Source organism: Mobula hypostoma, chromosome 1 (assembly GCF_963921235.1).
Source record: "Mobula hypostoma chromosome 1, sMobHyp1.1, whole genome shotgun sequence".
Classification (NCBI taxonomy): Eukaryota; Metazoa; Chordata; class Chondrichthyes; order Myliobatiformes; family Myliobatidae; genus Mobula; species Mobula hypostoma.
In genome coordinates, this window is record NC_086097.1 from 89,016,705 (window position 1) to 89,029,078 (window position 12,374).

The 12,374-nt window shown below is 45.9% G+C and overlaps 1 protein-coding gene across 1 annotated transcript in view; it reads right to left on the minus strand.

Annotated features, from left to right (window-relative positions):
• Nucleotides 1-5,005: 5,005 nt before the first annotated feature.
• ppp1r14d (protein phosphatase 1 regulatory inhibitor subunit 14D) overlaps nucleotides 5,006-12,374 on the minus strand; it is a 53,592-nt gene continuing 46,223 nt past the window's right edge. Inside the window, exons 3-4 of the mRNA XM_063072160.1 lie at nucleotides 9,085-9,117; nucleotides 5,006-5,364 (exon numbers count right to left, since the gene is read on the minus strand). Coding sequence (XP_062928230.1) covers nucleotides 5,296-5,364; nucleotides 9,085-9,117 — 102 coding nt within the window. The 3' untranslated portion in view covers nucleotides 5,006-5,295. The remainder of the gene's footprint in view (nucleotides 5,365-9,084; nucleotides 9,118-12,374) is intronic.

The following is a 12,374-nucleotide window of genomic DNA, read 5'->3' on the forward strand; positions in this document are numbered from 1 at the left end:
GGGGACTATGCAGCGCTGGCAGAGGCACAGCAGGCAGACGCTGAGATCCCCAGTTACAGGACTGCAGTCTCCGGTTTACAGCTTCAAGACCTCCCCGTAGGCCCAGGTGAGAGGACCCTACTATGTGACGTAGCTACCGGCCAACCCCGCCCCGTCGTCCCAGCAGCCTGGCGCCGTGGGTGTTCGAATCCATTCACAACTTAGCGCACCCCTCCATCAGGACAACTGTCCGGCTGGTCTCCAACAGGTTCGTGTGGCATGGACTTCGTAAACAGGTCAGTGAATGGGCCAAAACGTGTATGCAGTGCCAAACGGCCAAGGTGCAGCGGCACACCAAGGCTCCACCGCAGCAGTTCGAACCCACCCGCCGGAGGTTCGACCACATCCATGTGGATATCGTGGGGCCCCTGCCAGTGTCACGAGGAGCACGGTACCTCCTAACTATGATAGACCGGTTCACCAGATGGCCAGAGGCAGTCCCGCTCAGCGACACCACCTCCGAATCCTGCGCCCGAGCACTGATCGCAACCTGGGTAACCCGCTTCGGGGTATCGGCCCACATTACCTCCGACAGGGGCGCCCAGTTCACCTCCAGCCTGTGGTCAGCTATGGCCAGACTTTTAGGAACACAGCTACACCACACAACTGCCTACCACCCACAGTCGAACGGACTAGTGGAGCGCTTCCACCGTCACCTGAAATCGGCTCTCATGGCCCGCCTGGAGGGGCCTAACTGGGTGGACGAACTCCCCTGGGTCCTGCTCGGAATCCGCACGGCGCCTAAAGAGGATCTACACACCTCGTCGGCCGAGTTGGTGTACAGCGCGCCCCTGGTCGTCCCAGGAGAGTTCATACCAGCCCCAAGGGGGCAAGAGGAAGAACCCACAGCAGTCCTGGACAGACTACGGGAGAGGCTCGGTAACCTGGCCCCCATACCCACTTCACAGCACAGACAGAGCCCGACCTGCGTACCCAAAGACCGGCAGAACTGTAAGTTTCTTTTTGTACGACGGGGCGGGCACCGGGCACCGCGACAGCGGCGCTACGAGGGGCCGTTTAAGGTGATCAGCAACAACGGGTCCACGTTCGTGCTGGATATTGGGGGGAGAGAGGAGGTTTTCACGGTGGACCGACTCAAACCGGCCCATGTGGACTTGGCGCAACCGGTCCAGGCTCAGGCACCGCGGCGCGGCGCAGAGGCAGACCTCCCAAACAGAGGCCGATCCAGACTGTGGACATTGGGGGAGGTATCGCCGGTTCTGGGGGGGGGGTTATGTGGTGACCCACGAACCGGCTCACAAAACAGCGCGCGCAGGCAGAGGGCGGGCAGCAAAAAGGGCGGGAACGGGAAGGCTTTAAAGCGGGCCGCGAAGTTTGAATAAACCTCTTTCATCGCAACTCCAACTCACCGACTCCGTGTGGTTATCCTAGCGCTGTGTGTAGCACATCGCTACAAGAGTGGATATAGGACCAGTGGAAAATGAATGGGAGAGTTAGTAAAGAGGGACAAAGAAATGGTAGACAAATGGTAAGTATTTAGCATCACTCTTCACTGTAGAAGACACAAGAAGAATGCTACAAATTCGAGTGTCAGGACAGAAATGAGTGTAGTTGCTAAGGAGAAGCTGAAAGATCTAAAGGTGGATAAATCACCTGGACCAGAGGGACCACACCCCAGGATTCTGAAAGGGGTGGCTGAAGAGATTGTGGAGGCATTAGTAATGATCTTTTAAGAATTACTACATTCTGGAATAGTTCCAGAGGACTAGAAAATTGTAAATGTTGCTCCTTTCTTTAAGAAGAGATGGGGGGCAAAAGAAGGGAAATTGTAGGCCAGTTATCCTGACTTTATTGGTTGGGAAGATGTTGGGAGTCCATTATTAAGGATAACGTTTTGGAGTACTTGGAGGCACATGATAAAATAGGCTGAAGTCAGCATAGTTTCCTTAGGGGAAATCTTACCTGACAATTCTTTGAAGAAATAACAGGCAGGAGAGACAAAGGAGTGTCAGTGGATGTTGTTTACTTGAATTTTCAGAAGGCCTTTGACAAGATGTCATGTATGAAATTGCTTAATAAGATAGGAATGATACAAGCATGGGTAGAGGATTGGCTAACTAGTAGAAGGCAAAGAAAGTTGATAAAGGGGGCCTTTTCATGTAGGCTGCCGGTGACTAGTGGTGTTCCACAGGTGTCTGTGTTGGGACCGCTTCTTTTTACGTTATATGTCAATGATTTGGATTGATGGCTTTGTGGCCAAGTTTACAGATGATTCGAAGATAGATGGAGGGGCAGGTAGTGAAGAGGAAGCAGGGAGGTTGCAGAAGGGCTTAGACAGGTTAGGAGAATGGGCAAAGAAGTGGCAAATGGAATGTTGGGGTCTGTATGACCATGCACAGGGCAAAAAAGTGTAGACTTTTCTCAATGGGGAGAGAATTCAGAAATCAGAGGTGCAAAGGGACTTGAGAGCCCTAAAGGTTAACTTGGTAAGGAAATAATTAGGTGGTAAGGAAGGCAAATGCGATAGGAGCATTAATTTTGAGAGTACTGGAATATAAAAGCAAGAATGTAATGCTGAGGCTTTATAAGGTATTGGTGAGACCACACTTGGAGAATTGTGAGTAACACACACAAAATGAGTAGACCAGGCAGCATCTATGGAAAAAAAGTACAGATGACACTTTAGGCCAAAATGTAGACTGTACTCTTTTCCATAGATGCTAACTGGCTGCTGAATTCTTCCAGCATTTTGTGTGTTACTCAGATTTCCAGTATCTGCAGATTTTCTCTTGTTGTGAATTGGAGTAGTCTGAGTAGTTTTGAGCCCCTTTTTTTTTAAGAAAAGATGTGCTAGCATTGGAAAGGGTCAACAGCAGATTCACAAAATTGATTCCAAGCATGAAAGGTTTAATGCACGAGAAGCATTTGATGGCTCAGGGCCTGTACTTACTGGAGTTTCGAAAAAGGAGGGGGCGATCTCATTGAAATCTGTCGATTATTGAAAGGCCAAGATAGAGTAGATGTAGAAAGGATGTTTCCTATAGTGGGCGAGTCTAAGACCAGAAGACACAGGCTCAAAATAGAGGGATGTCCATTTAGAAGAGCAATTAGGACAAATTTCATTCACCAGAGGGTGGTGATTCTGTTGAATTCATTGCTACCACATATGGCTGTGGAGGCCAAGTCAATGGATATATTTAAAGCAGAGGCTGATTAGTAAATGTGTTATAGGTTATGGGGAGAAGTCAGGAAAATAGGGTTGAGAGGGATAATAAATCAACCCTGATGGAATAGCAAAGCATACTCAATGGGCTGAATGGCCTAATTTTGCTCCTACATCCTATGGCCTCCACACAGTCCCATCATCTCAGGTTCTACCACCTGTCAACAATAAGGGTGCTGGGTCCAACCATTCTATACCTGTGTATACATTCCACTTGAGCAACCTCCCACTACAGTCCTTTCTGATTACCATCTTTGTTCGCCTTCATTGCCACTTCTTCCAAATCTCTGTTATTTTCACAATATGGAAAACAAAACTGTGCATGTGAGATTCCACATAAACAGAAAGTCCTTATTTTTCGTTTCTGAATCTCTGTTCTGCAACCCTGTCTTGTTATTTCTCAATGTTTGTGAAACTGTACATCATATCTAATTCCATTCTGTGGATGCAGGGAAGCTGTTAATGTTCATTACTAAAAGTGCTTTTTTTGGACATTCTGGAATTGTGAAGCCAGAAGATATTTGGGGACATTACTCTGGACCTCTCAGGTGTGAGCCTTCGAGAGAGAGTTTGTGTGGCTAACTTGACGACGTCCGGCCACAGTGGTGAAGCAATCACGGGATAATAATTGGAAGGGACACTAACTCCTGATTTCCCCCTGCGCCCCCCCCAAGACTAGGGGCCGCTTACTATTCCACCCTGAATAGCTAACCTAATTTCAAACTCAGTCTGCGTGTCATCATGCCTTTTACACACATTTTGGAGACATTAAACAACTGTTCAAAAGTCAAACATTAGCTCTGCAGCTGAACTGTTGAACACAACCACGCTTGGACATAGCTTGAGAGCAGTGACATCCTACAGAAGAACCACACCTGAGACGACATCACTGGCCGTACTGTGTGTGGCAGTTCATAATTACTATGCGAGCATGGGTGAAAATGTGTTTGAATCCTGATTGGAATATGAGAATTTGGCCTTCTGTGTAAGGAACAACTGCTAAAGCCAAGTCAATCCTGACAGGTGAACTCTGGTACCATACATCAAAAGCCAAGGGTGAAACTGAGATACCTACCCTGCCCTAAGTGATGGTATATGCAACGTACCAGTTCAACCACCATCCCAAGTTGAATCAGCAGCCGTTGTTCAGTTCTTCAGCCAACTAGCTGGCCTACCACCTCCAAGAGCAACTCTTTAGCCATTCTCTTGGGGTGAGGTGTTCAGGAATAGCACACTGAGGGAAGGGATGTGCTGTGACCTTGCTAAATGGTGAAATAAATCCAAAAGGCAGATGGACCACTACTCCTATTTCTTACTCTGATCTATAGTGCAATCTCCATTCTTATGAAGTCAGCTTGTCTGCCTCCATTTACCAGACGTCCCTCCTGTACCTTTTGTGTTTCAGCATCGTAAATGATGAAAGACCTTGCGTTCCATCACACTTTTTTTTTATAATTCCAAGATGACCTGAAGTATTAACAACCACTGAAGCATAGTCACGGTGTAATGTTTGAAGGGCAACCAATCCCTGCACAGCAAGCTCCCACAAACAGCAATGTGTTAGACATTGTGCGATCCCCCCTATGCTTCCTCGAAGGGTGCCCCGGGATAGCTGCATCCACCTGCATTCAACATGTTATCCAATGGCGAGCGTGGCCTCTAATTCTGACACGCTGTCTCACCATTATCAGCCTGATCCATGGGCTGGATTTCCTGGAACGGCTGGGTTGTGCCTACATTTTGAAAGGCGCTGAAGATCAAACGGGCTGAGGTACAGTTTACTTAACTAGCCAACACAAGTTACACCTAAACATCATTGTTTATTAACACTTTAACAAAAAAAGTCATAAATAGCCACAAACATATTTTGCTTGTTTTCTGTTTTTTTTTACAAATGTGTGGGTTTCGACCCCCAACCTGGCATGCTTCAGAGATTTCAGTCCGGTGACTGGTCTTTCTTCTTTGACCAATAAAAGGGTGTCATTTACATGAACAGATCAGAGCGGGGTTCACCTGACCTCGCAGTCAATTCCATCATAGAGACTCTGTTCCGCTGGGAGTTGACCTCAGTGTCACTTCTTCTGGGAGACTGTCATTTTCCGAAGACCCTTTATTCTAATGAGCAGCTCATTGATAAAATCCTGGACCAAAGAAGGGAGAAAGAGAAAAGGAATCAGCTTCTGCTCTCCTGCAACATTGTGTGGGCAATAGTCTGAGGAAACTAGGGATACGAGTGTGAGGGAGATATCACGGGTGTAACCTGGCATATTAAACAGACTTGATAAATGGACTTCAATTTTCTTGGTAAATTTGAATTTTGTTAAAGACCCCACTAGAAAGTAAACCTTTGCTTAACATAACTGCAGCACTTACAACCAGAGGGTGTGGCCTAAGCCCGGGAACAAATAAACTCTGAAAGTAGAATCCTTGAAGCTGACACAAGGAATTCTGCAGATGCCGGAAATTCAAGGAACACACATCAAAGTTGCTGGTGAACGCAGCAGTCCTGACGAAGGGTCCCGGCCCGAAATGTCGACTGTACCTCTTCCTAGAGTTGCTGCCTGGCTTGCTGTGTTCACCAGCAACTTTGATGTGTGTTCCTCGAAGCTGAGTTCATTGATCAGTGTTGAAGTGAGTGAAGTTATCCATGCTGGTTCAGGAGCCTGATGGTTGAAGAGTAATTAACTTTCCCTGAACCTTTAATAACTTTTCCTGGTGGTGTGAGACCTAGGGCTCCTGTATCCCCTTCCCAATGGCCTGGTAGGTGGGAACCTTGATAATGGATGCTACAGTCTTGCAGCACTCCTTGTATTTATGCAATTTATATTTGCATTCATTTGCAAGATACATATATGCATTAGATTTTTGTTGCTGAATGAATTTCTGGAGATGATTACTTTGCATTTTAACATGTGATGATAGGTTATATCTTGTGCCAGTCTGGATTTTCCACTGGATGGATTATAGGTGTTAAAACCTATTCCAACATTTGAATTTAGAGCAGGGAAACAGGCCACTGGCTTCAGTATGCCCTTGCTCTTGTAGACTTAAACTCATTCATTTTTCCTCATATTCCTGTAGCCTCCCCTTAAAAGGGAAGTGCGATCCACTTCAATTTGTGAGAGTGAATTCGAACATACTTTGGATAAATACATTTCTCCTGGATTGTTATTGCTTTCTCCCATTATCATTCTGGCATGGATCTGGATTCCTGTGCCACAGAAACCTCTAATGAAGTCATAGATACAACAGAGCAAAAGGCTGTTCAGCCCATCAGGTCTGCACTGACTGTCAACTACCAACTTGCACTGATCCTACCTCTCCAGTCACGCATCAAGATATACCACGCACCTTCACCTTTGGCCATTCTCTGTGGCCAATTGACCTACTATCCTGCTTTGTACCTTCTATATTTTAAATGTCTTCATTAGATTACCCCAAATACTGCACCCTTCCCCCTCCCTTTTAGGGATGTTCCCAGGCCTCCTGCTGTTCCACCAACCCTACCTGCTCCATTGAAGGATCATTTGAACCACGTACACTGCCATTAAGCCCTTTCTGTGTAACACAGTGCAGGCTTCATTGTTCTCCATGTGGAGTTTGCACAAGGACAGCTTCTATCCCGAGTGTTACACGGTAGTCTTAGGCACATTTATATGGCCAGAGTGCCTAAGACTTTTGCACAGTATTGTATTTGTTGATGTGGAGCGAAGGGCGAGTTTGTAAATCTGGCAGGAGCAAAGGAGTGTTGGGAATGGAGAGGGTGGAGTGCTGCGGGAGGATTTGTGGGACAGGTGGCAGTGAAGGAGTGCCCGGGCAGAGGGTGTGGCATGGATGCAGACACACCCAGTCCTGAGACACCAGGCAAGGTCATTTGATTCTGCACAATTGGTTTATTGATCATTACTAGTGCTTTCCACTCCTTCCCCTCTCGCTTCCCCTTTTCTCAAATAATTTCCCTCTCCCTGCCCCCTTCGCACTCTCAGTCCAAAATAGAGGCCCATGTCAGAATCAGGTTTATCATCACTCACATATGTCATGAAATTTGTTTTTTTTTTGTGGCAGCGGTACAGTGCAATACGTAAAATTATGACAGTATTGTGCAAAAGTCTTAGGTACCCTATGTGACTAAGACTTTTGCACAATATTATATTCCATTCGAACAAAACTTTCATACATCAAAAGGTGAACTCTTGATCTCCCAGTCTACTTTGTCATGTCCCTTGCACTTTGCCGATTACTCAATAACATTCTCCCTGTGAGTGGGTGAGTTTCTGCAGAGCTCCACCTTCCTCCCACATCCAAAGATGTGCAGGATGGTTGACCCTTGGTGTGTCAATGAGTGATCGAATCTGGGAGAATCGATGGGAATGTGGCAAGAATAGACAGGGATAAACATATATGGGTGCCTGATGGCCAGTGTATATTTAATGGGCCGAAGGAAGGGGCTGTTTCTGTGCTAACAAAGTCCAGAACTGAGCCCTCTAAGGGTAGTTAATGCAAGATTCCATTCACGTTTCAAATAACTGATTGAATTTTGAATTCTATTTCTCTAAAAATTGCTCTTTTAATTTCTGATGCCAGCTTTAAAATTATGCAAAGCTAGTGATATTAATCCCCACTTTTCTGTGTAGATAGTATTGTACTTGTCTGTATTTAGTAACAATGTTGACTAACACTAAGATTGAATGGAGACTGTTGTTGGATGGTAATACTAATCCCACCTGTCTATCAGCACGCTTGGTATCAACCGGTGGGTATGAAGTTGGTCACATTGCCCAGCAATATGATTTAAGAAAGCAAGGACTTGCATTGATAGAGACTGTTCACAAGGGGGTGTCGAAAGGAAATGTGGAACGTGCAATGTGAAATGTGCAATGGTAATCACCATTGCAATGCAAACAGTTTGAACACAGCAAGAAATTAACAATAAAGAAGTAAGAGGAAAGATAATTGCCTTTTGGTTGAAAACTAAATACTGGTGTTCACCAAGTCTTCTTTACAAAGTACCAATAAATCTTTTACATCCAGCTCCTAGGCATTTATTACTCATCTATAACCACTTTTGAGGAGACTATAGTGGACCTGCTGGAATACAACTGAGAGGGTCAGCAGGTTTACTTTATAGCTGGAGTCAACTACATCAGTGTGGGGCAAGAGTCACATATAGCCCCAAGGTGTACATGGAGAGCATATTATATTTTAGTGAATTAGGTTACTTTTTATGATGACCCAATAGCTTCAGTCTTTTCTGATCCTGCTGCCTATACTTGCCTTTGGTCATTTTTGTGCGTCTGCTGGATCACATGCCCGTGAACAATGCCCACGCAGACCTGGCTGTTGCAAGAAGCAGACAGTGAAGAACCTCACCCTTCTAACGCCAAATGAGAAGGCAAGAGCCCCTTAATGACTTGAAATAAGACTGAGAGGGAATCTCATTGAAGTGCACAAAAAATTCTTACAGAGCATGGTAGAGAGGACACCAACCATCCGGGATAGACAGTTTGAGATCTTTGCATCCCTGTGGAGATTTCACTTATGTAATTAGCTCATGAAGAGAGCTGTAGTGGTTCAGACACTGAGTATACTCAAGTTAGACATCTGTATTAAGTATATCAAGGGATATAGGGTTAATTCAGGAAAGTGGTGTGGAGTTGAAAGATTGGCCTTGATCTTCTCAAATGATGAAGCTGGATCAAAGATTGGAATGCCCTGCTCAACTCCTTACGGAAGCAGTATTAATACAATTCCCAGCTTGTGTGCCTACGGGACCAACCCATCCCCTTGCTCCTCCTGCACATGAACTCATCGAAGAGACAAGAGTGTTAGAGGGACATAAGAGAGCAGTAGAATTCACTTACCTCTGTCGGTTTACAGCATTCGTGTAGCATCTCCTGCAATGAGAAGGAAAGACTGTCACCTCAAGCTAGAGACATCAGAAAAGAGACATTAAAATATTGAAGCAAGATCCGTATCATGGTTCTGATATTCCCTGTAGTCGATCTTTCTTTCACAGATGTTGAGTGGAATTTCCCCGCCTGTCAGGGACCACAAAACCATTGGTGAGAAAGGCCAGTTCCCCATGTGCAAAACAGCACCGGTGTTGAATGGCGAGGCGAATAAACCATGAAAGCAGAAGAGTGATACATTTTTTATTTTGCATGATTGCACAAAAATGAGGAACGTTGAACAAATCAGCTTGGTCAGGCCACGATTACTGTTGTGCAAGTTCAGTTTGTTGAGAAATAAAACAGCTTATTGGCCTATCAATTACTCAAGGCAGTCTGCATCAGGGATGTACCCGGGTTACTACAGTAAGGGAGGCAATTGCCGATTTTTGTGTCCTCACTGGCGCCATTCCCTTTTCTCAATTCCTCCATCTCTGCTGCATCTGCTGTCAGGATGAGGCTTTTCATGAGGCTTTTCATGAGGCTCTTCATTCCAGAACGAAGGAGATGTCGTCCTTTTTCAAAGAAAGGGGCTTCCCTTCCTCCACCATCAATGCTGCCCTCTACCGCATCTCTTCCATTTCGCGCACGTCTTACCCCATCTTCCCACTATGCCAGCAGGGATAGGGTTCCTGTTGTCCTCACTTACCGCCCCTCCAGCCTCCACATCCAGCACATAATTCTCTGGAACTCCTGCCATCTCCAACGGGATCTCACCACCAAGCGCATCTTTTCTCTCCCCGCCCCCCACTTCCTGCTTTCCACAGGGATCACTCCCTACGCGACTCCCTTGTCCGTTTGTCCATCCACACTGGCATCCTCCTGGCACATCCTTGTAAGTGGAACAAGTGCTACACCTGCCCCTACACCTCCTCCCTCACTACCACTCAGGGCCCCAAACAGGCCTTTCAGGTCTGTTGGGGTCATAGACTGTGTCCGGTGCTCCCGGTGTGGCCTCCTGTATATTGGTGAGCACCTATGCTCCGTCCGCCAGAAGAAATGGCGTACACCTCCCATTCCCAATCTGGTATGTCTATCCATGGCCTCCTCTACTGTTGTGATGACGCCACACTCAGGTTGAAGGAGCAACACCTTATATTCTGTCTGGGTAGCCTCCAACCTGATGGCATGAACATCAATTTCTCAAACCTCCAGTATTGCCTCTCCCCCTTCACTATTCTCTCACCTCATCTCCTTGCCTGCCCATCACTTGCCTCTGCTGCGCCTCCCCCTTTTCTTTCTTCCATGGCCTTCTGTACTCTCCTATCTAATTCCCCCTTCTGCATCCCTGTATCACTTTCACCAATCAACTTCCCAGCTCTTTATTTCATCCCTCCTCATCCAGTTTCACCTCTTACCTTGTGTTTCTCTCTTCCCCCTCCCCCTCCCCACCTTTTAAATCTACTCATCTTTTTTTTCCTCCAGTCCTGCTGAAGGGTCTCAGCTCGAAACGTTGACTGTACTCTTTTCCATAGATGCTGCCTGGCCTGCTGAGTTCCTCCAGAATTTTGTGTGTGTTGCTTGGATTTCCAGCATCAGCAGATTTTCTCTTGTTTGTGACAGGAATAGTGCCAGGGGATTGGAGAATGCCAAACGTTGTTCCTTTGTTCAAGAAAGGTAATAGGGATAATTCTGGGTATTCTGGGAATCTCAGTGGTGGGCAAACTATTGGAGAAATTCTTAGAGACAGGATTTGCGAGCATTAGGAGAAGCATTGTCTGATTAGGGATAGTCAACATGGCTTTGTGGGGGCCGACTGACCCTCACGAGCCTAATTGAATTCTTTGAGGAAGTGATGAAACATATCAATGAAGGCAGAGCAGTAGATGTGGTGTATATGGATTTTAGTAAGGCATTTGACAATGTTCCCCATGGCAGGCTAATTCAGAAAGCCAGGAGGCATGGGATCCATGGATTCAGAATTGGCTTGCCCACTGAAGGCAGAGGGTAATAGTAGATGGAGCATGTTCTGTCTGGAGGTCTGTGACCAGTGGTCATGGACAGGTACAGCACATAAACCGGCCCTTCAGCCCATCTATTGCATGCCGAAACCATTTACTCCCATTGACCTGCACTGGGACCATAGTCCTCCATATCTCTACTATCTATGTCCATATCCAAACTTCTCTTCAACATTGAAATCAAGCCCACATGCCCAGTTGCGCTGGCAGCTCATTCCACACTCTCATGACCCTCTGAAGAAGTTTCCCCTCATGTACCCCTTAAACTTCTCACCTTTCACCCTTAACCCATAACCTCTGTTTGTAATCCCACCCAACCTCAGTGGAAAAAGCTTGCTTTCATTTACTCCTCATAATTTCGTATACCTCTATCAAATCTCCTCTCAATCTTCTATGTTCTAAATAATACAGTCCTAACCTATTTGATCTTTCCTTATAACTCTGGTCCTCCAGACCCAGCAACATCCTTGTAAATTTTCTCTGTACTCTTTCAAACTTGTTTTCATCTCTCCTGTAGGTGGATGACCAAAACTGCACACCATACTCCAAAATAGGCCCTAGCAATGTCTTACACAACTTCAATATAACATCCCATCTTCTGTACGCAATACATTGATTTATAAAGACCAATGTGCCAAAAGTTTTCCTTATGACCCTCTATCTATCTGTGATGCCACTTTCAATGAATTATTTATCTGTATTCCCAGATCCCTTTGTTCTACCACACTCTTCAGTGCCCTTTTGTTCACTGTGCAAGACCAACCCTGGCTGGTCCCTACGAAGTGCAAAACCTCACACTTAGTTGCATTAAATTCCATCTACCATTTTCCAGCCCATTTTTCTAGCTGATGCAGATCCCTCTGCAAGCCATGATAGCCTTCCTCATTGTCCACTACACCCCCAAATCTTAGTGTCCTCTGCAAACTTGCTGATCCAGTTAACCACATTATCATCCAGATCATTGATATAGATGACAAACAATGAAGAACTCAGCACTGAACCTTGTAGCACGCCATGGGTCACTAGCCTCCAGTAAGAGAGGTAACACTCTATTACCACTCTCTGGCTTCTCCACAATGCCAATATCTAATCCAATTTACCACTTCATCCTGAAATCCAAGCAACTGAATCTTCTAGACCTGCCTTCCACAGGGATCTTTTCTGGGACCCTTGCTGTTAGTGATTTTTATAAATTACTTGGATGTGGAAGTGGAAGGGTGGGTTAGTAAATTTGCAGATATC